The sequence below is a fragment of the Tricharina praecox genome (genome assembly GCF_024521635.1).
Source record: "Tricharina praecox strain CBS 144465 chromosome Unknown BZA05scaffold_3, whole genome shotgun sequence".
NCBI lineage: Eukaryota > Fungi > Ascomycota > Pezizomycetes > Pezizales > Pyronemataceae > Tricharina > Tricharina praecox.
In genome coordinates this window covers 773,070-787,358 of record NW_026250405.1, presented here as the reverse complement: position 1 = coordinate 787,358, position 14,289 = coordinate 773,070, and the positions used below count along the sequence as shown (strand labels likewise).

At 53.7% G+C, this 14,289-nt stretch overlaps 5 protein-coding genes across 5 annotated transcripts; 2 read left to right on the top strand and 3 right to left on the bottom strand.

Annotated features, from left to right (window-relative positions):
* Positions 1 to 2,579: 2,579 nt before the first annotated feature.
* On the top strand, positions 2,580 to 3,224 carry BZA05DRAFT_332095 (ankyrin repeat-containing domain protein; the record flags this gene model as incomplete). Its single annotated transcript, XM_051480626.1, has 1 exon — positions 2,580 to 3,224. The coding sequence occupies one exon, from the start codon at positions 2,580 to 2,582 to the stop codon at positions 3,222 to 3,224; it is 645 nt and encodes a 214-aa protein (XP_051342960.1).
* A 1,133-nt stretch (positions 3,225 to 4,357) lies between these two features.
* Positions 4,358 to 5,723, top strand: BZA05DRAFT_471119 (uncharacterized protein). Its single transcript, XM_051487943.1, has 3 exons — positions 4,358 to 4,413; positions 4,468 to 5,008; positions 5,069 to 5,723. Exons 2-3 carry the CDS (start codon positions 4,797 to 4,799, stop codon positions 5,673 to 5,675), a joined length of 819 nt encoding a protein of 272 aa, XP_051342959.1. The 5' UTR covers positions 4,358 to 4,413; positions 4,468 to 4,796; the 3' UTR covers positions 5,676 to 5,723.
* A 1,263-nt stretch (positions 5,724 to 6,986) lies between these two features.
* BZA05DRAFT_433663 (uncharacterized protein) lies at positions 6,987 to 8,000 on the bottom strand (the record flags this gene model as incomplete). Its single annotated transcript, XM_051486272.1, has 1 exon — positions 6,987 to 8,000. The coding sequence occupies one exon, from the start codon at positions 7,998 to 8,000 to the stop codon at positions 6,987 to 6,989; it is 1,014 nt and encodes a 337-aa protein (XP_051342958.1).
* A 3,062-nt stretch (positions 8,001 to 11,062) lies between these two features.
* On the bottom strand, positions 11,063 to 12,700 carry BZA05DRAFT_386918 (uncharacterized protein). The gene is made up of 2 exons (XM_051482523.1): positions 11,767 to 12,700; positions 11,063 to 11,711 (listed from the first exon to the last, which is right to left on the bottom strand). The coding sequence occupies exons 1-2, from the start codon at positions 12,495 to 12,497 to the stop codon at positions 11,501 to 11,503; spliced, it is 942 nt and encodes a 313-aa protein (XP_051342957.1). The 5' UTR covers positions 12,498 to 12,700; the 3' UTR covers positions 11,063 to 11,500.
* Positions 12,701 to 13,444: 744 nt separating this feature from the next.
* BZA05DRAFT_163694 (uncharacterized protein) lies at positions 13,445 to 14,205 on the bottom strand. Its single transcript, XM_051479114.1, has one exon. It carries the CDS (start codon positions 14,154 to 14,156, stop codon positions 13,668 to 13,670), a length of 489 nt encoding a protein of 162 aa, XP_051342956.1. The 5' UTR covers positions 14,157 to 14,205; the 3' UTR covers positions 13,445 to 13,667.
* Between the last annotated feature and the right edge of the window lie 84 nt (positions 14,206 to 14,289).

The following is a 14,289-nucleotide window of genomic DNA, read 5'->3' as shown; positions in this document are numbered from 1 at the left end:
GCGGATGTCAAGCCAAGGTCGACGGTCGGTCCTCAGTCGTCTGTTGGTCCGTCGGTAGCTTTGGTTATATGTATCCACACATAGCAGGGAAATAACGTCGAGGCCTGAGAATCGAGCTGCAACTGCCAACTACCAACTGCCAACTGCTATCGGGGGAAAAATAGAAACTATAATGCGGGGTTCTTATGCTACATAGGTGCACATGATGGCGGACGGCGCAACAAAGTAGCGGATTATAGTATGCACGCCTAAGTATCCATCCCACTCCACTCTGTGTGTACAGCGAACTGCCATTGAATGGATGGTTCGAAACACTGAAGAATTCCGAAGAACAACCCTGAGGGGTTTATCGAGTATGCTTTCCTTGAACTTCAGAATAAAGTAAAGTAGAGGTGACGGGCGTTATTTGATGTAGGCGAGATAATTTGGGATGTCGGCAGTTTGAGACCGCCAGTGAGATGGCCCTCTCCGTGATGCGCCGGTACGATCCTACATACACACCCCAGTCCATGTAGGGAGGACTCCCGAGTGGTCCGAGTGGGCATTTGCTGAGCGGGGGTGGTATGGGAGCGATCGTCAACGTAGAGGAGGACAGAGACGTGGTTTTCTGCATTCGACGGCTCCTCTATTGATTCTCGAGATGCAGTTGTGAGGGACACTGAGGGTGGCATGCACGCAGTTACTACGTTCCGGGCCTTCAACTTGGACCTGATACTGTCGTTAGCTAGTTATCGGCATGAAGGGGGCATGAAGGGTCCACGCAGGGTCGAACCCCTACCGCTACCTCCCACGGTGCGAGCCCAATTCCAGCGCGGGCTCGGGCTCTGCGTTGAGCAACACCTCTCACGGACTGCGGACCACAATTATGTAGAGTTTGAAGACTTCTGATCATCGCAGGGAGCGGCTAATCGGTTCGCAGGAGTGGGGCCCCTTCAACGGTGCCAGAAAATCGCTCCAACTGGTCGCCTCTTGTTCCGATGCGGGGGATCCTTGCAGAATATGTAGTTTGGTGGGTGGACCTTGCTGCGGTTCAATTACTTGTCCTGTCACTAGCGCCATCCTCTATCGTCCCACCGTGCTGTCCCACTATGTTACGGCGGACACACTTCGCTCCCATTCCCTAGCTCTTATCAACCCCGAGCTCTCTTATCCTCGTCTAACCTCTCCTTCCGTTATTTGCTAACTCCCCCCCGAGACACCGTAACACCGCAACACCTCCACTCTTCAACACCTCCACTCCTCAACATCTCCACACCTCAACACCTTCACACTACCATTCCATCCCTCCATCGCCATCACACATCACCACATCTCAATACCTATCGGAGCTTCAGAGGCCTCCTTCGTTTCGCTGCCGCACAAGTTCTGCACTTCCGGTAAGAATAGTCTGATAGGTCGAATCGGCTCCCGGTTCACGGCTCCCAGTTTGCCGAAATACCCGCCCTACAGTCGTTTGTGTCGGCCCCGAATTGTTTCCCCCGCAATCAGGTACAATATCTTCATTATAAAAGAATCCTCCAGGAAACTCATTTGCTTTCAAGCTTTCTAGAACGTTGTCGACCGGAGCACCCACACACGAAGCTCCGACCGCTATCGCCATGAGTTCCGAACCCCCAACAATGAGCTCAAAACCCCCCACCACCCCGCAGGCGTTGCCCCTACTGTCGTTTCCGAATGAGCTTCTCTTGATGATTGCCTCAAATCTTCCCATTAAGGACCTCGCTTCAATCGTCCGGACGGGCCGCTACCTGCACGCCCTTCTCACCACTGAACTCTACAAAGTTGGAGCTAAACTTTATACCAACACTGGAACCCCCCTGCACTGGGCTGCCGAGTTCGATCAATTGAACACCGCGCGCCGGCTGATTTCCTGCGGTGCCAATCTGTCTGACCCAAGACCTTTCGATGGTCAGACGCCCTTTCACCGAGCCGCAGCTTGTGGTCACTTAGAGCTTACCGAATTCATGTATCGCTCGTACTTGGCCATGACGCGCGATGACCGGGGCAGGATGCCACTTCATGTTGCTTGTGCGATGGGCCAGGAAGACGTCGTGAAATACATCCTATCGAGACTGCCGTCGGCTATTGAGCAGAAAATCGTCCCTTCTCAGAGAACCCTCTTGCACTGTGCTGCCCAGAATGGACATGACGCCGTCATCCGCTTCTTGATCTCCCTCGGTGCCGACCATGATGCTGCGGATTCGCAAGGCATCACACCGCTTCACCTAGCTGCTAAGGAAGGCCATCACGATACTTGCAAGTACCTGATCAGCTACGACGCTGGGGTGTCCCTAATCGGCAGCCCGGATGGTAATTCACCGCTCCACGGTGCGGCAGCACGAGGTCATCATCGAGTAGCAGAGCTCCTCCTCGCAGCTGGCGCCCCCCTGTACCAACACAACATCCACGGCGAGGCCCCAATCCACCGCGCAGTACGGTACACGCGCGAATCAGTCGTCAGACTCTTTCTCGCAAAAGACACAAGAGGCCTCCTGAACAAAACGCTATGCGGCGCCGGACAACCACTTCTAACTTATGCCTTCGACTCCCGCAAATCCCCACCAGTGTCACTCCTGTCAATGCTCATCGAGCACGGCGCCGACATCAATTACGCCTCCTATAACAACGGCCAAACCCCCCTCTTTCGTGCCGCCGCCGCTAGAACCACAGACGCATTGGCCCTCTTCATCGAGAAAGGAGCAAACGTGAACGCAACAGACTTCTGCAAAGCGACCGCCCTCCACGAGGCCGCCTCCTCCGGCCGGATCCCTGCGATCGAGATGCTCATTAAAAACTTCGCCTCGGTCGACGCCAAAGACCGCGAGAAGCAAACACCACTCTACTACGCCGTTGAGCATGGCCAGGAGGATGTAGTCCGCAAGCTCCTCGAACACGGCGCCGACATCAACATCAAGGACAGGGTCGGCATGTCCCCGCTCAGCCGTGCGTGCGCACAGTGCGCGGTTCATATAAATGTCGACATGGTTCAACTGTTGATAGAGAATGGTGCGGATGTGAGGAGCAAGGATGAAGATGGAATGACGCCGCTGCATCATGCCTGCAGAGAGGGACATGAGGAGGTGGTTAGGCGGCTGCTCAAGGCCGGGGCCAGCGCCAAAGCGATGGACAAGCGTGGCGAGAATGCGCTGGCTGTTGCCTGGTCGTTCCAGAAGCTGAATATTGTGAATTTACTGAGGATGAATATGGGCATGATTGCGTGCTAGAGGGGGGATTGTCTTCTTGAGACGCATGCGGGCTGCGGTTTCTTTTGTGGATCTAGACGGTGTTCTGGAGCCCGGGGGGGGGGAGGGGGGTGGGGCGGTGGCGTTGTTTGTCTTGTCTTGTCTTGTCTTGTCTTGCCTTGCTATTTCTTAAGTCACGGTGGTGTTTTGACTTTTTCTGGGGGGGGGGGGGGGGGGTTGCGTATACCATGATTCATTGTTCTGATGGGTCTTTCTGCTATATCTGTAATTCATACCGCAGATAGACGCTTTACATGTTTGTTTGTTTTTCATTGCTCAGCGTGGATAGTTAGGGGGAAAGGAAGAGAAACTCTACTCATCTATGGCTGAGATCGGAGGGGTGAGCGGGAATTGTATTTACAAGTGAATGATACACTATGGGCAAGGCCGTAGCTTGACTGTCTACTGCTCATAGGTACCTATTCAGCCAGGTGGAAGTGGTGACAATAGCAGTACAATAGCACATACTTCTACATACGTTCTAGAACGAATGGCTCGTCTTGTAATGAATGGCTTGTCTGAGAATGAATGGCTTGTCTGAGAATGAATGGCTCGCCTCAGAATGAATGGCTCTTCTTGGAATCAATAGCTCGTCTTAGAATGTATCGCAATTATGTAGGTAGCCCATCAATAACTATGCCGACGATTCCGAAATACATACCAGTTACCATGCCATGGTCCAGAGGCGCATAAAAATCCATTTCAGCAAGTTCACCCCGCTGTACCCATCGGTTGACAAGCAAACAAACAAACTACGGAAGTAATACTATTTAGTAGCAGATAAAATATCCAAACCAACCTCGCTGATTACCGGTATATCACGAAGTGGGTGAAAACATTGATTGATACATAATCCATATGGCATTAGTAGAGCCCGCAAGTTATTGCCGGTAGATGGCAATAAAGCTTTTGTGAAGAATCCTCACAAATACTCCCATAAACGGGGAAGAGATTGTCGGCGACTTGGAGTTCTTTTGACAGTTAGAAATCCATTATCCCGCCTCTCTTGGGCGAGTGATGATGCCGGATGCTGCGTACCTAACTAGTTTACTCTTGATACTACATAAAGGCAAAGGGCCGACCGACAACGCGATTCAAGTTCGATTCTCGTAGCTGGCAAATTCCGCCCGGAGACGAAAGCGAGCTCTTTCAATCTACTATTCACATAGAAGTAGAATTATTCCGTCCTATTTGTTTTCTCGCGAGGGTTGAGACAACTCGGCAGGTACTCTACGAACATACCGCGTTCGCTGCGGCTGGATCTGCGCACCGATGGTCTTCTCGCCGTGCATATTTGCTTTTTTCAGATTCGCTCTTTCGCCCGCTAGTCCCAGCAGCCAGGGTGTCTCACTGGGGAACCAAGAAGAAGAAGGCCCATCTTGTCGACGTGGCACTGTTGGTTGGCTGGCTGGCGGGGCTGCGCGTCTTCCCCCGATCGGCGGGTATGTATAAAGACCCTTAAGTCCTGTAGATGCGTAAGTACCGCATCCCGATTCACCGAGCCAGCTGATCACACGTCACGCGGCACGCGGCATCACTCGTTTCTCCAAAACAATGCGGTTCACACCCACACTCTTCCTACTGGTGGTTCCGGCGGCCGTCGTGCTGGCGGCAGACACAGGGATAGACTTCACCTACAACCCCGCCAACCGCGGCCTCGCCTACGAGTGCTCCAGCCTCCCCTGCCACTCCGGCTACCCCGCAACGTATGGCGGGTGCGCCGTCGTGAACACGACGGGGATTGTGTGGTGCTGCCCCGCGAACCAGTACTTCCCCCCCTTCCCCCGCCCCCCTCTCACCACCCCTACTAACTCTCGGGCACCTAGTACAACCTGCTGGCGCTACGGCGCCGCCTCCTCATCCTGCACTTCACAAACCCAGAACCAAAAGCAGTGCAAGCGCGACGACTACTCGTGGTGCTGCGACGCGCAGCTCGAGTACTGCGACACAAAGAACGGCATATGCCTGCCCAACCCAGAGGTCTTTGCGAATCCGCTCGTGGACGGCGCGCCTAAGAGCGCGTTTACTAGCGCTTTCACGGTGGGCGTTGGCGCGCTGGCGACAGAGACTGGGATAGAGACGGCTACGATTACGGAGACCGGGAATGGGGCTGGGGCTGCGACCGCGACCGCGACTGGGACGGGGACGGGGACGGGGAGGATTAGCGGGACTGGGACTGGGACGGCCGGTGCGACTGGTGGGACCGCGACTGGTGGGACTGGGACAGGTGCGGCGGTGCCGGTCGAAACGGCTGTGGTGGGACGGAGCAGCGGGGGAATGTCGAAGGCGGCGGTCGTGGGCGTGGGTGTGGGTGTGACGATGGCCGTCATGGCCGTTGGTGCTATCGGCTGGTATTTTGGACGGCAGTGGCAGCGGAGGGCAATGTACCGTGAGGATGCGGGCGAGAAAATGTTGGTGAAGCCGCAGCGGTGATGGGAGCGTGTGCTATCAGGGAGTACATAGAGTAGATATCGGTTACGCGAAAGCTAAGGCGCTGAATCTTTGGCTACTAGTAGCCCTATCTGACGAATAGTTTGGCGCGAGTGATCGACCGTGAGGTCTCTGATAACTTAACCCGTCTGCATTCAATTGCAGCTCTGAGACGCAAATTTACGATGTATACTGATATAAAGATTCTTACGTAGCTAAAGTTTGAAGAAAATCGTGGCTGCGGGGTGGTTATGTCACCGCATCATTAGATCATGATGTTTGGTAGGTTGACTAGTACAAGACCTTCTCAAATCCGATCGGGTGATGTTGCAGAAACCACGAGACATCTCAAGCCTCATTAACGAGTCTCGCCTTAGGGTCTGCAGCACTGGACAAGGACTAGATAGAAACAACAGGGTGGTACCTCTGTTTTAAAAGGCGTGGGGTGATATACGAGATAATCCAGTGCGATTGTATGATCCTAGGCAGCACTCGGTTCCGTTGCGTTCGGACGAGCCGTCTGTGCAGTCATATCTTGGGCCTTGCAAGTGGTTGACAATGGATTGGGAAGCTGGTTAATTGTTCCAGCTCGGAGACATGCAAAGATCCATAATTATGTATGTACAGATTTTTTTAAGGATCTAGGTATGCCGGGCTGGACTGGGCTGTGTGCGATCCGGTATACACCACACAACCATGGGCGATGATGGCAGTGCCGTAGGTATACGCCTGTGGCTAGCACTGGCTGCTATGTACGTAGGATAAATATCGCTTGAAGAACTGGTACGTACCTCGTAATTTACCTTCCGGGAGAAAAACTTCCCCCCGTTACCACGTCCTCTTCGGACAGCGGGATCACTGCGGTTCCCCACATAAGTGTAATTACCGGGATATCTATGCTTGCACCTCTATCTGACTCCTGCGGTCTAAGTTATGGAGCAATATCCCCGAGTCACTCGCTAGAGTACCGAGAGGCGCTCACGCTTTTGGAAGAGGTAGTTTTCTACCTATTATCTGGTTATCGATACACTCGAGTTGCTGACTACGCTCTCTGCATATAATTTGATCACTTGTAAGCCACCGCCGGCCCAAATCGATGCAATCAAATCCAGAAGAAAAAGTTTATATTATCATTAAATCCTCCGCTAGTAACCATCCGCCAACTGCTTTCCATCCCGAATGCAACGAAAAGCATCTCTCAATACACATTACAGGCCGCACCCCTCTCTCTCTCCGTCAACTCATGCCAGACTTTTCACTAGAAGTACAAATTCCCAGCCAGCCAATCCGGACCGTCTCATGCGTGCCAACCGCTTAGTAGGTGGCGCCGTGCTTGTAGCTGTCATCGGAGTGATCGTGCTTGGAGCCGTTCTCGTGCTCGTGCTCGTACTCGTCATCGGAGTGGTCGTCGTGGTCGTGCTCGTACTCGTCGTCGTGCTTAGGGGCAACGTAGGTCTTCTTGGGCTCGACGTAGGTCTTCTTAGGAGCGACGTAGGTCTTGGTGTCCTTGTACTGGGGAGTGTACGAGGTCTTCTTGGGCTCGACGTAGGCCTTCTTGGGAGCCTCGTAGTGGCCGTTCTTGCTGGGCGCGACGTAGGTGTTGCGGGAGTCGTCGTAGTAGTGGTCGTCCTTCTTGGGCGCAACGTAGGTCTTCTTGGGAGCGACGTAAGTCTTCTTGGGGGCCTCGTAGTAGTGATCCTTCTTGGGGGCGACGTAGGTCTTCTTGGGAGCCTCGTAGTAGTGGTCCTTCTTGGGGGCGACGTAAGTCTTCTTGGGCGCCTCATAGTAGCTGTTCTTGCTGGGGGCGACGTAGGTCTTCTTGGGGGCGACGTAGGTGTGCTTGTTATCGTCGTAGTAGTGGTCGTCCTTCTTGGGGGCAACGTAGGTCTTCTTGGGAGCGACGTAAGTCTTCTTGGGAGCCTCGTAGTAGTGGTCCTTCTTGGGGGTGACGTAGGTGTTCTTGGAATCGTCGTAGTAGTGGTCGTCCTTCTTGGGGGCAACGTAGGTCTTCTTGGGAGCGACGTAAGTCTTCTTGGGAGCCTCGTAGTAGTGGTCCTTCTTGGGGGCGACGTAGGTGTTCTTGGAATCGTCGTAGTAGTGGTCGTCCTTCTTGGGGGCAACGTAGGTCTTCTTGGGAGCGACGTAGGTGTGCTTGTTATCGTCGTAGTAGTGGTCGTCCTTCTTGGGAGCAACGTAGGTCTTCTTGGGAGCCTCGTACTTGTGCTCGACGGCCTTGGGCTTCTCGTAGTAGTCGTTGTGGGCAACGGGGTTGGCGGCGACGAATCCGACGGCCGCGGAGGTCAGGAAGAGAATGGTAGAAGTGCGCATTTTGATGGTTGTGTGGTGGCTGGTTTGGTGATTAGGGATTATTGGAGGATGAAGGTATTAAGATATGAAGATGAGGAAAGATGCTGAGATGCTGTAGGAAGATGATGATGAACGATTGAGTTGATGAGGTTTGATTGAGGTGGACTGGCAGAGTCCTTATATACCAACCCCACTGCGGGCCCTTTCCATGAAGCCCGTCCCAGGGGATCTCGATTGTTGCCCGCAGTCGGTAGTCAGGCCGCCATGCGAGATCGCATGACACAGCGGATTGACCAAAGAGTGGAGTATTCAAGCGAAGGCTGAGGTCTCGTTGGGAAGGCGAGCGCCTCGCTGGCCGAATCGGCATTTCTTTTTTTCTTTTCCCGCCAGCGTGCATAGTGAAGCCCATGGCCGAAAAGAAAAGGGGGAGGCCGCATGCAGGATCAAGGGATTTGAGGATCCCAATTCTAAGGTTTCTCGGCCTAGCTGACGATCGTGAACGTTCATAGGTGCGGATTTCAGCCCTGTGCCATTAATAACCGCTACGAGTGGCTCTGGTACCTTTTTCCCGCATGGGCAAGGGTGGGGGTGATCGGGCCGCTCCATGCAGGAAGAGCTTGTCTGTTGGACCAATTTCCCCCACAGCGACGCTTGATTCGCGGAGAAGCGAGCGAGCCAATCATGACCCAGCAATCTGCAATTAGACTCGGTGCCAGTACCAATGCCAGTGTTGTTAGACTTCTTCAGACTCGGGTATGCTTATGGGGGGAGAACGAGCGCGACTCTTCGTGCTCGCCTATTTGCGGAGAAGCAATGGCCATACGGTGCGAATGGAATGCCGTAAAAATCACCACCGTGTGTGCTGGTAGGATCATGCTCTGTGCGCGCGCTCCCAGAATAGAGTAGAGAGGGCGGACGCCGTACGGTGTCACTCGAGAATAATGCGCAAATCGTATGAATGCCGACGTCCTGGCCAATGCTTCAGGGGTTCATTTTGGGGGCCATTGCACTTCCTTCTTTTGAGGATTTTTTCTTTTTTCTTTTCCTTTTGTGAGATCGCGGGAGGCTGGGAGAGCTTCGGGTTGAGGGAGATAGATGGGCTCCGTACGACCGAGTATCGATACAAGTCCTTGTTCACGTCAATCGGATACGAACTGGTTGAGAAGCAGTGATGTTTTTTTCACTTGAATGTTGTCGTTCAAGGAATACGGTAGATATGCCTCTTCCCAGAGCATTCGACGAATAGATCCTCTTGAAACGCCACGCAGGAAGACCGCACCTATGTTTGGCTACATAGAGTACAGTGCCAGTACATTGGCGGACAAGCCCTCGGAACCCGGTCGGATATGTTGAGCTGAAAACGGGTGCCGGGCAGTTCATGCAAAGGCATTTCCACGGGGCGATGGCGAAGGCGCGAAGAGTCACTCGCGATCAGATCATCACCACTCCCGCTAAGCATAGCATTCCCGTAGCGTCCTCGTGCCGTAAGTAGCGCATAGTGAGTCCTCTAGGGATTCGAAGGACCAACACACTCGAGTCATACATAACTGCAACTCTTTTGAGGAAAACTAGTTGGTTAACTGCTCGTGTGTACTGATTCATGTCGAACCGAAGGTCTTTCGCGAGGTGTATCTGCATATAACTCCGCAGTGCTCTCCGTGCCGAGGGCAGCGGCAATTCCTTTGATTTCGGTACTCCTTGGATTCCGTTCTCCGGCGTTTCAGCTCCCTCTTGGCTCCACGATGCCGAGTACTCTACCTAGAGTAGGTAGGTACTCAACTGCTGGTTTGGCTATCAATATCTCCAAGTATTTTTAGCCAAGTACTCTAGATGCTGCTCGGGACTCGGGAGTTGGAAGAAAGTGCTGGTACTATAGCGGGACAGTGACTGATTGACGAAGAAGTGGAGAAGTGCGAGTAGCCACGAGACCACCGGTCCGAAAGGGCAAAGACGTGTTGGTACCGGAGGACAGTTACTAAGGAGCCTCATAGGTTCCGCCTCTCTCCACCTCCACTTCAGCCCCATTCAGCCCTGAAGCGTTGGCCACTGCACATGGACGTGGGTTCGTGGCTTCCATTGAGCGGCATACAGTCGGCCTGCGCGGTTTACCTGCATACAAAGCAGCAACGGCCGCCTGAACGATATCCCTCCCCCTTTTATGATGCCGGGCGCCTTTTCAGCCCGTCAGCCGGACATGAGTCCATTTGCTAGCGCCGAGGACCTGTACCGATATCGTATCGCCAGCTGAGGTCGGTTGCCGCTTCAAGCCAGTGGGGGATCTTTCCGAGTGACAGCGCACGAGTGTTGGGGTCCGCCGCCGGCGCCGCCACGTGACCATTGGAGGGATGCGGCGGCGGGGGTGTGATGTTTGGGCGGCGGCGGTCCGGGCGCACCTCCCAAGAGAATGGAGATCCGTAAAGTGTCTTTGCAATTAGTGTATTGTCGCATGCGGCCTTGTTGGGTAGATCAGTGCCGCTTTAACGGTGGGGATGTTGGTGAGTGTTGAACAGTGCGGTGTGATAGATACTCTACATGTGACCTATGACGGTAGTTGCAGGTTGGCCGATGGCCAATTCGTTCGCTATGGAGCCCGCAACTTACAGCCGGTCTCTGGAGGTATCCAGAGGTATCCATGGCACAATAAAGCTTTGGTGAAGCTCCACAATACCCCACATCTAAACAGAGAAACACAAATGACTCTGAAATCCTTCAACCTCGCAATAAATACTTGGTATTTTGAAAAGGAGGTTGGGTTTGTTGTTGAGGCGTTTTACTAGTGATGGTCTCCGTAGTTATGTAGCCCTGTCGAGTACCTACTCTAGTTACCGCCACCCCGTACTTTAGTTAACCTTCTTCCCACTCGGTAGCTAACTCTGATGATCCTCTCGGTAACCCTCAACATTACTAGTCTAGCGTAGTGCGCACGGCTGGATGTTGCTCTTGCTTAGCTGTCCAGTGTCATGTTGATGCCCTCGTCTGATGAATTGCACCAGGATGGGTATTCTCGGCTCGAAAGGGCGGGGTGGCAAATTGCTCAAGTCTTGGTTCGTCGGGTTCAGGGGAGGGCGAAGTGTTGGGGATCTCGGGGATCTCTCCAGGAGTTCGCTCTCGCTCTCTTCTTTTCATCGCCATCTCGCCAGTTGCCCCCAGCACGCTGATAGGATTCACGAAGAGAAAAAAAAAACAAGAGAAAAAAGCCTCTACATTCATCTCCTTATTGCTACATACCTACTGCACCGCTTGTCTCTGCCTACTCTTCCCTTCGGCACTCCCCGAGTCCCCCCCCTCTGGCCACTTCGACGTTTTGCTGATGATTCGAGACGGGTTGTGGCGAGTTTGCGGCCGTGATAGTGGTTAGTTATCGTTGCCAGATTTCTACTTGCACCCTATGGGCATAGGTGCTTCTGCTCTTCGACCGTTATTGAGATTCACTGATTTGTTCGATTGATCATACCTACAGCTAGATACAGAAACTCACAACATTCGCTCCGAACACCAAAACCTTCACTTCCCATTACAATTTACTCTGAGTCCTTCCCCCTCACAGCTGCTACCCCCGCTTCCCCAGCATTCCACACAACGCTTGTTCCCAAAACCACATCGGCTGCTACCGCACCGACATTCCCCGTAGCCTCCCTCCCCTGATCCACCAGCTTCTTCGCTTCCTGTCCGTGTTCGTGCTCGACGACCGTGCTCGTGCCCTTCCCCACCGCCGAAGAGACGCGGGCCACACTATTCACCGTCAGTACTATGCTTCGACCTGTTCTACAACCAGGAGGGAGCCAACCTATCCGTAACGCTCTCGGCGACAACAACCACGCCCTCAGCAGCACCCTTAGCACTCTCTGCGACAATCCCGTTTTCCTCCCCCTTCTTCTTCTCCGGCATCATGCCGCCGACCCACTCACCAACGCTCTCGGCGGCACCACTGATAGCCCTCCCGACCATCCCCGTGACCTCCGCAGCCTTCGCGGTCCCCGCCACCATGCCCTTGGCGACCTTCCCCGTCGTCTCGGAGACCTTTGTCTCCTCTCCAGGCTCTACCTGCTCACGCTGTTCAACCCGTTCCTGCGCATATCCCTTAACCCTTTCCGCCACCCCCGTGGCGGAATCCCTCAGCGCGCCCGCCACATCGTCCGCATCCGCCTCGAGCCCCGTAGTGAGGTATCCGTACTGGACCAGCAGCTCCTCGAGCCGCAGAGCGAGCGCATCGTTCTCCGCGCCCGGCGGAATCGCGATCTCGATTGCCGCGACGGAGTTGGATGGCTCCAGCGCGGACGGAGCCGGCAAGATGCATGTGAACAGGTAGGTCTGCGGGTTGGCCACGGAGGTGCCCACCGTTGAGGCGTGGTCGAGAGGCAGCGCGAGCGTCGCCCCGACGGTTAGCAACAGCCGGCAGTTGGACGTCGGCGGCGGCAGCAGCGTGAGCATCCCCGTGCAGAGTGGCAGACGTGAGGTGCCGATCAGCTGCGTGGCTTTGACGGAGTCGATCTGGAGTAGTGGTGTGGGAGTCGTCATGGTGGGCTGTAGGTGGGAATGGAATCTGGGGGATGTGATGGATCTTCGGAATATAGTTTATGTGGTTATCCTTCATTAAAAGTGGGAGATCATCCTGCTCTTGTAGTGTAGAGTGGAGTACGTAGGTACGCCGTCGTCCCGTGTCCAGTGTCCACTCCATGGATCTCGTCAGGCCGTTCGTTCGTTCGTGGGCTTCGCCAGACGATGATGTCATAAAAACCTGAACAGGGTGGGCCCTGCCAAGCGTGACCATCATAGCGCCGTCGATCGTGATTCGTGAATCGTGATCATCCGGTACTACTGGTACTCCACATACGAACACTCGGTACGGCAGGTACTTCCCACACACAAAAAAAAAACCGGAACCTGCATTATGATGATCCGCGAAAGCTCATCAGAGAACCCTTTCGAAGCTCGAACGCCGAGATGGAATTCTGCGATGTCATGGCGCAGAATCCCATCTCCTCATCACCCCACCTCCGCCCCACTCCCCTCTCCCTCCCCTCTCCCTCCCAGGTGGAGACGCGACATGCGTGGAAAATGCATACCTACTAAGACGAAATTCAATGGGCCTTGGATTCTGGACCCTGCTTTTTCGGAGTCCGGACTGCCTGTATGTAGAGTGAGTCCACGACGAGTGCGCTATGTACGTAGGTACCTACTGGTACTACCGGCCGAGATCCAGATCACTCGGTCCCCTCAAACGGTCTGTAAAGCTTCGTAAGTATGCACTGAATGTACCCCTTCTAACACCTAGTTGGCGGCGGCGGTGGAAACACCGATCCGACACTCACGGTAAAATCTGTGGGTGCACGAGGGAGAATGACACATGGCGGCCGATACAATGAATACTCGTGTACTCTATACCTGTGCTTGAGGAGGGAGCGGGTGAAGTACCTAGACTCTCATTAGGCATGAGGTTGGTAACCTCGAATTGAATCGTGTCCGATGGGGAAAACGTGCTTGTGCTAATGAAAGTTACATATTTTTTTCTATCTAATCATTCTTATGGGTCGCAACAAAATAACAAACAGATATCGAGGAAAAAACGCCAGCAATGGAAGTCTACATGGTAAGATATCAATGAAAACAGTAGACCAAGTCTCGTCGAAGTCGCGCAGGCGCCCTCACCACCGGGAGACAGCAGGTCGACGACGTATGGGCAACGCTCTACGAGAAGCTCCCTACGGAGATGGTAGATTTCTTCATAACACCCCTGACCATTACTGATGGCAAACAGCACGGGGTTCTTGAAGACGCTGGTAAGGGAATTCCGGTTAGCCGAGTCTGAGCATGAGGGCGGGGTGTGATTCTTACTCGGCCTTGAACTCTGGGCCTTTCATGGTTGCCCGTGGCTGCCGTGGCTACCGCTTCTTTGAGGCATTGGACGGCTGCTTGGGAATCTTGGGAGCTTTCTCTGCTCGAGACATCTTGAAGGTGTGTTGGAAGTGTATGGTTGGTGGAGAGAGAGGTAGAGTGTGTGCGTAGGCTTGCGGAGGACCAGAGAGAGATTGTCTGTGTGTCGGTTGGTGGAGAGAGAGAGGGAGGGAGGAAGAGAGAGAGAGAAGATAAATGTATCGCGGCAAAGGATCGGCGAAAATGAAGATTGGATGAGAATTTGAGACGTTGAGAAGTTGAGACATTGAGAAGTTGAGACATTGAGAAGTTGAGACATTGAGAAGTTGAGACATTGAGAAGTTGAGGTTCTATTCAACTTCAATGAGCTCTCTGCATGATACATCCAACGTTCTATGCAACCCAATCCAGCTAGTGTGGCCATGATCCGACTAGC

Coding starts and splice junctions, on each gene's coding strand:
- BZA05DRAFT_163694 (XM_051479114.1), bottom strand. CDS start 14,156: ATGTCTCAACTTCTCAATGTCTCAACTTCTCAACGTCTCAAATTCTCA.
- BZA05DRAFT_386918 (XM_051482523.1), bottom strand. CDS start 12,497: ATGACGACTCCCACACCACTACTCCAGATCGACTCCGTCAAAGCCACG. Junction 11,712..11,766: donor GCCGAGAGCGTTACGGATAG/GTTGGCTCCCTC, acceptor GACGGTGAATAG/TGTGGCCCGCGTCTCTTCGG.
- BZA05DRAFT_471119 (XM_051487943.1), top strand. CDS start 4,797: ATGCGGTTCACACCCACACTCTTCCTACTGGTGGTTCCGGCGGCCGTC. Junction 5,009..5,068: donor TGGTGCTGCCCCGCGAACCA/GTACTTCCCCCC, acceptor TCGGGCACCTAG/TACAACCTGCTGGCGCTACG.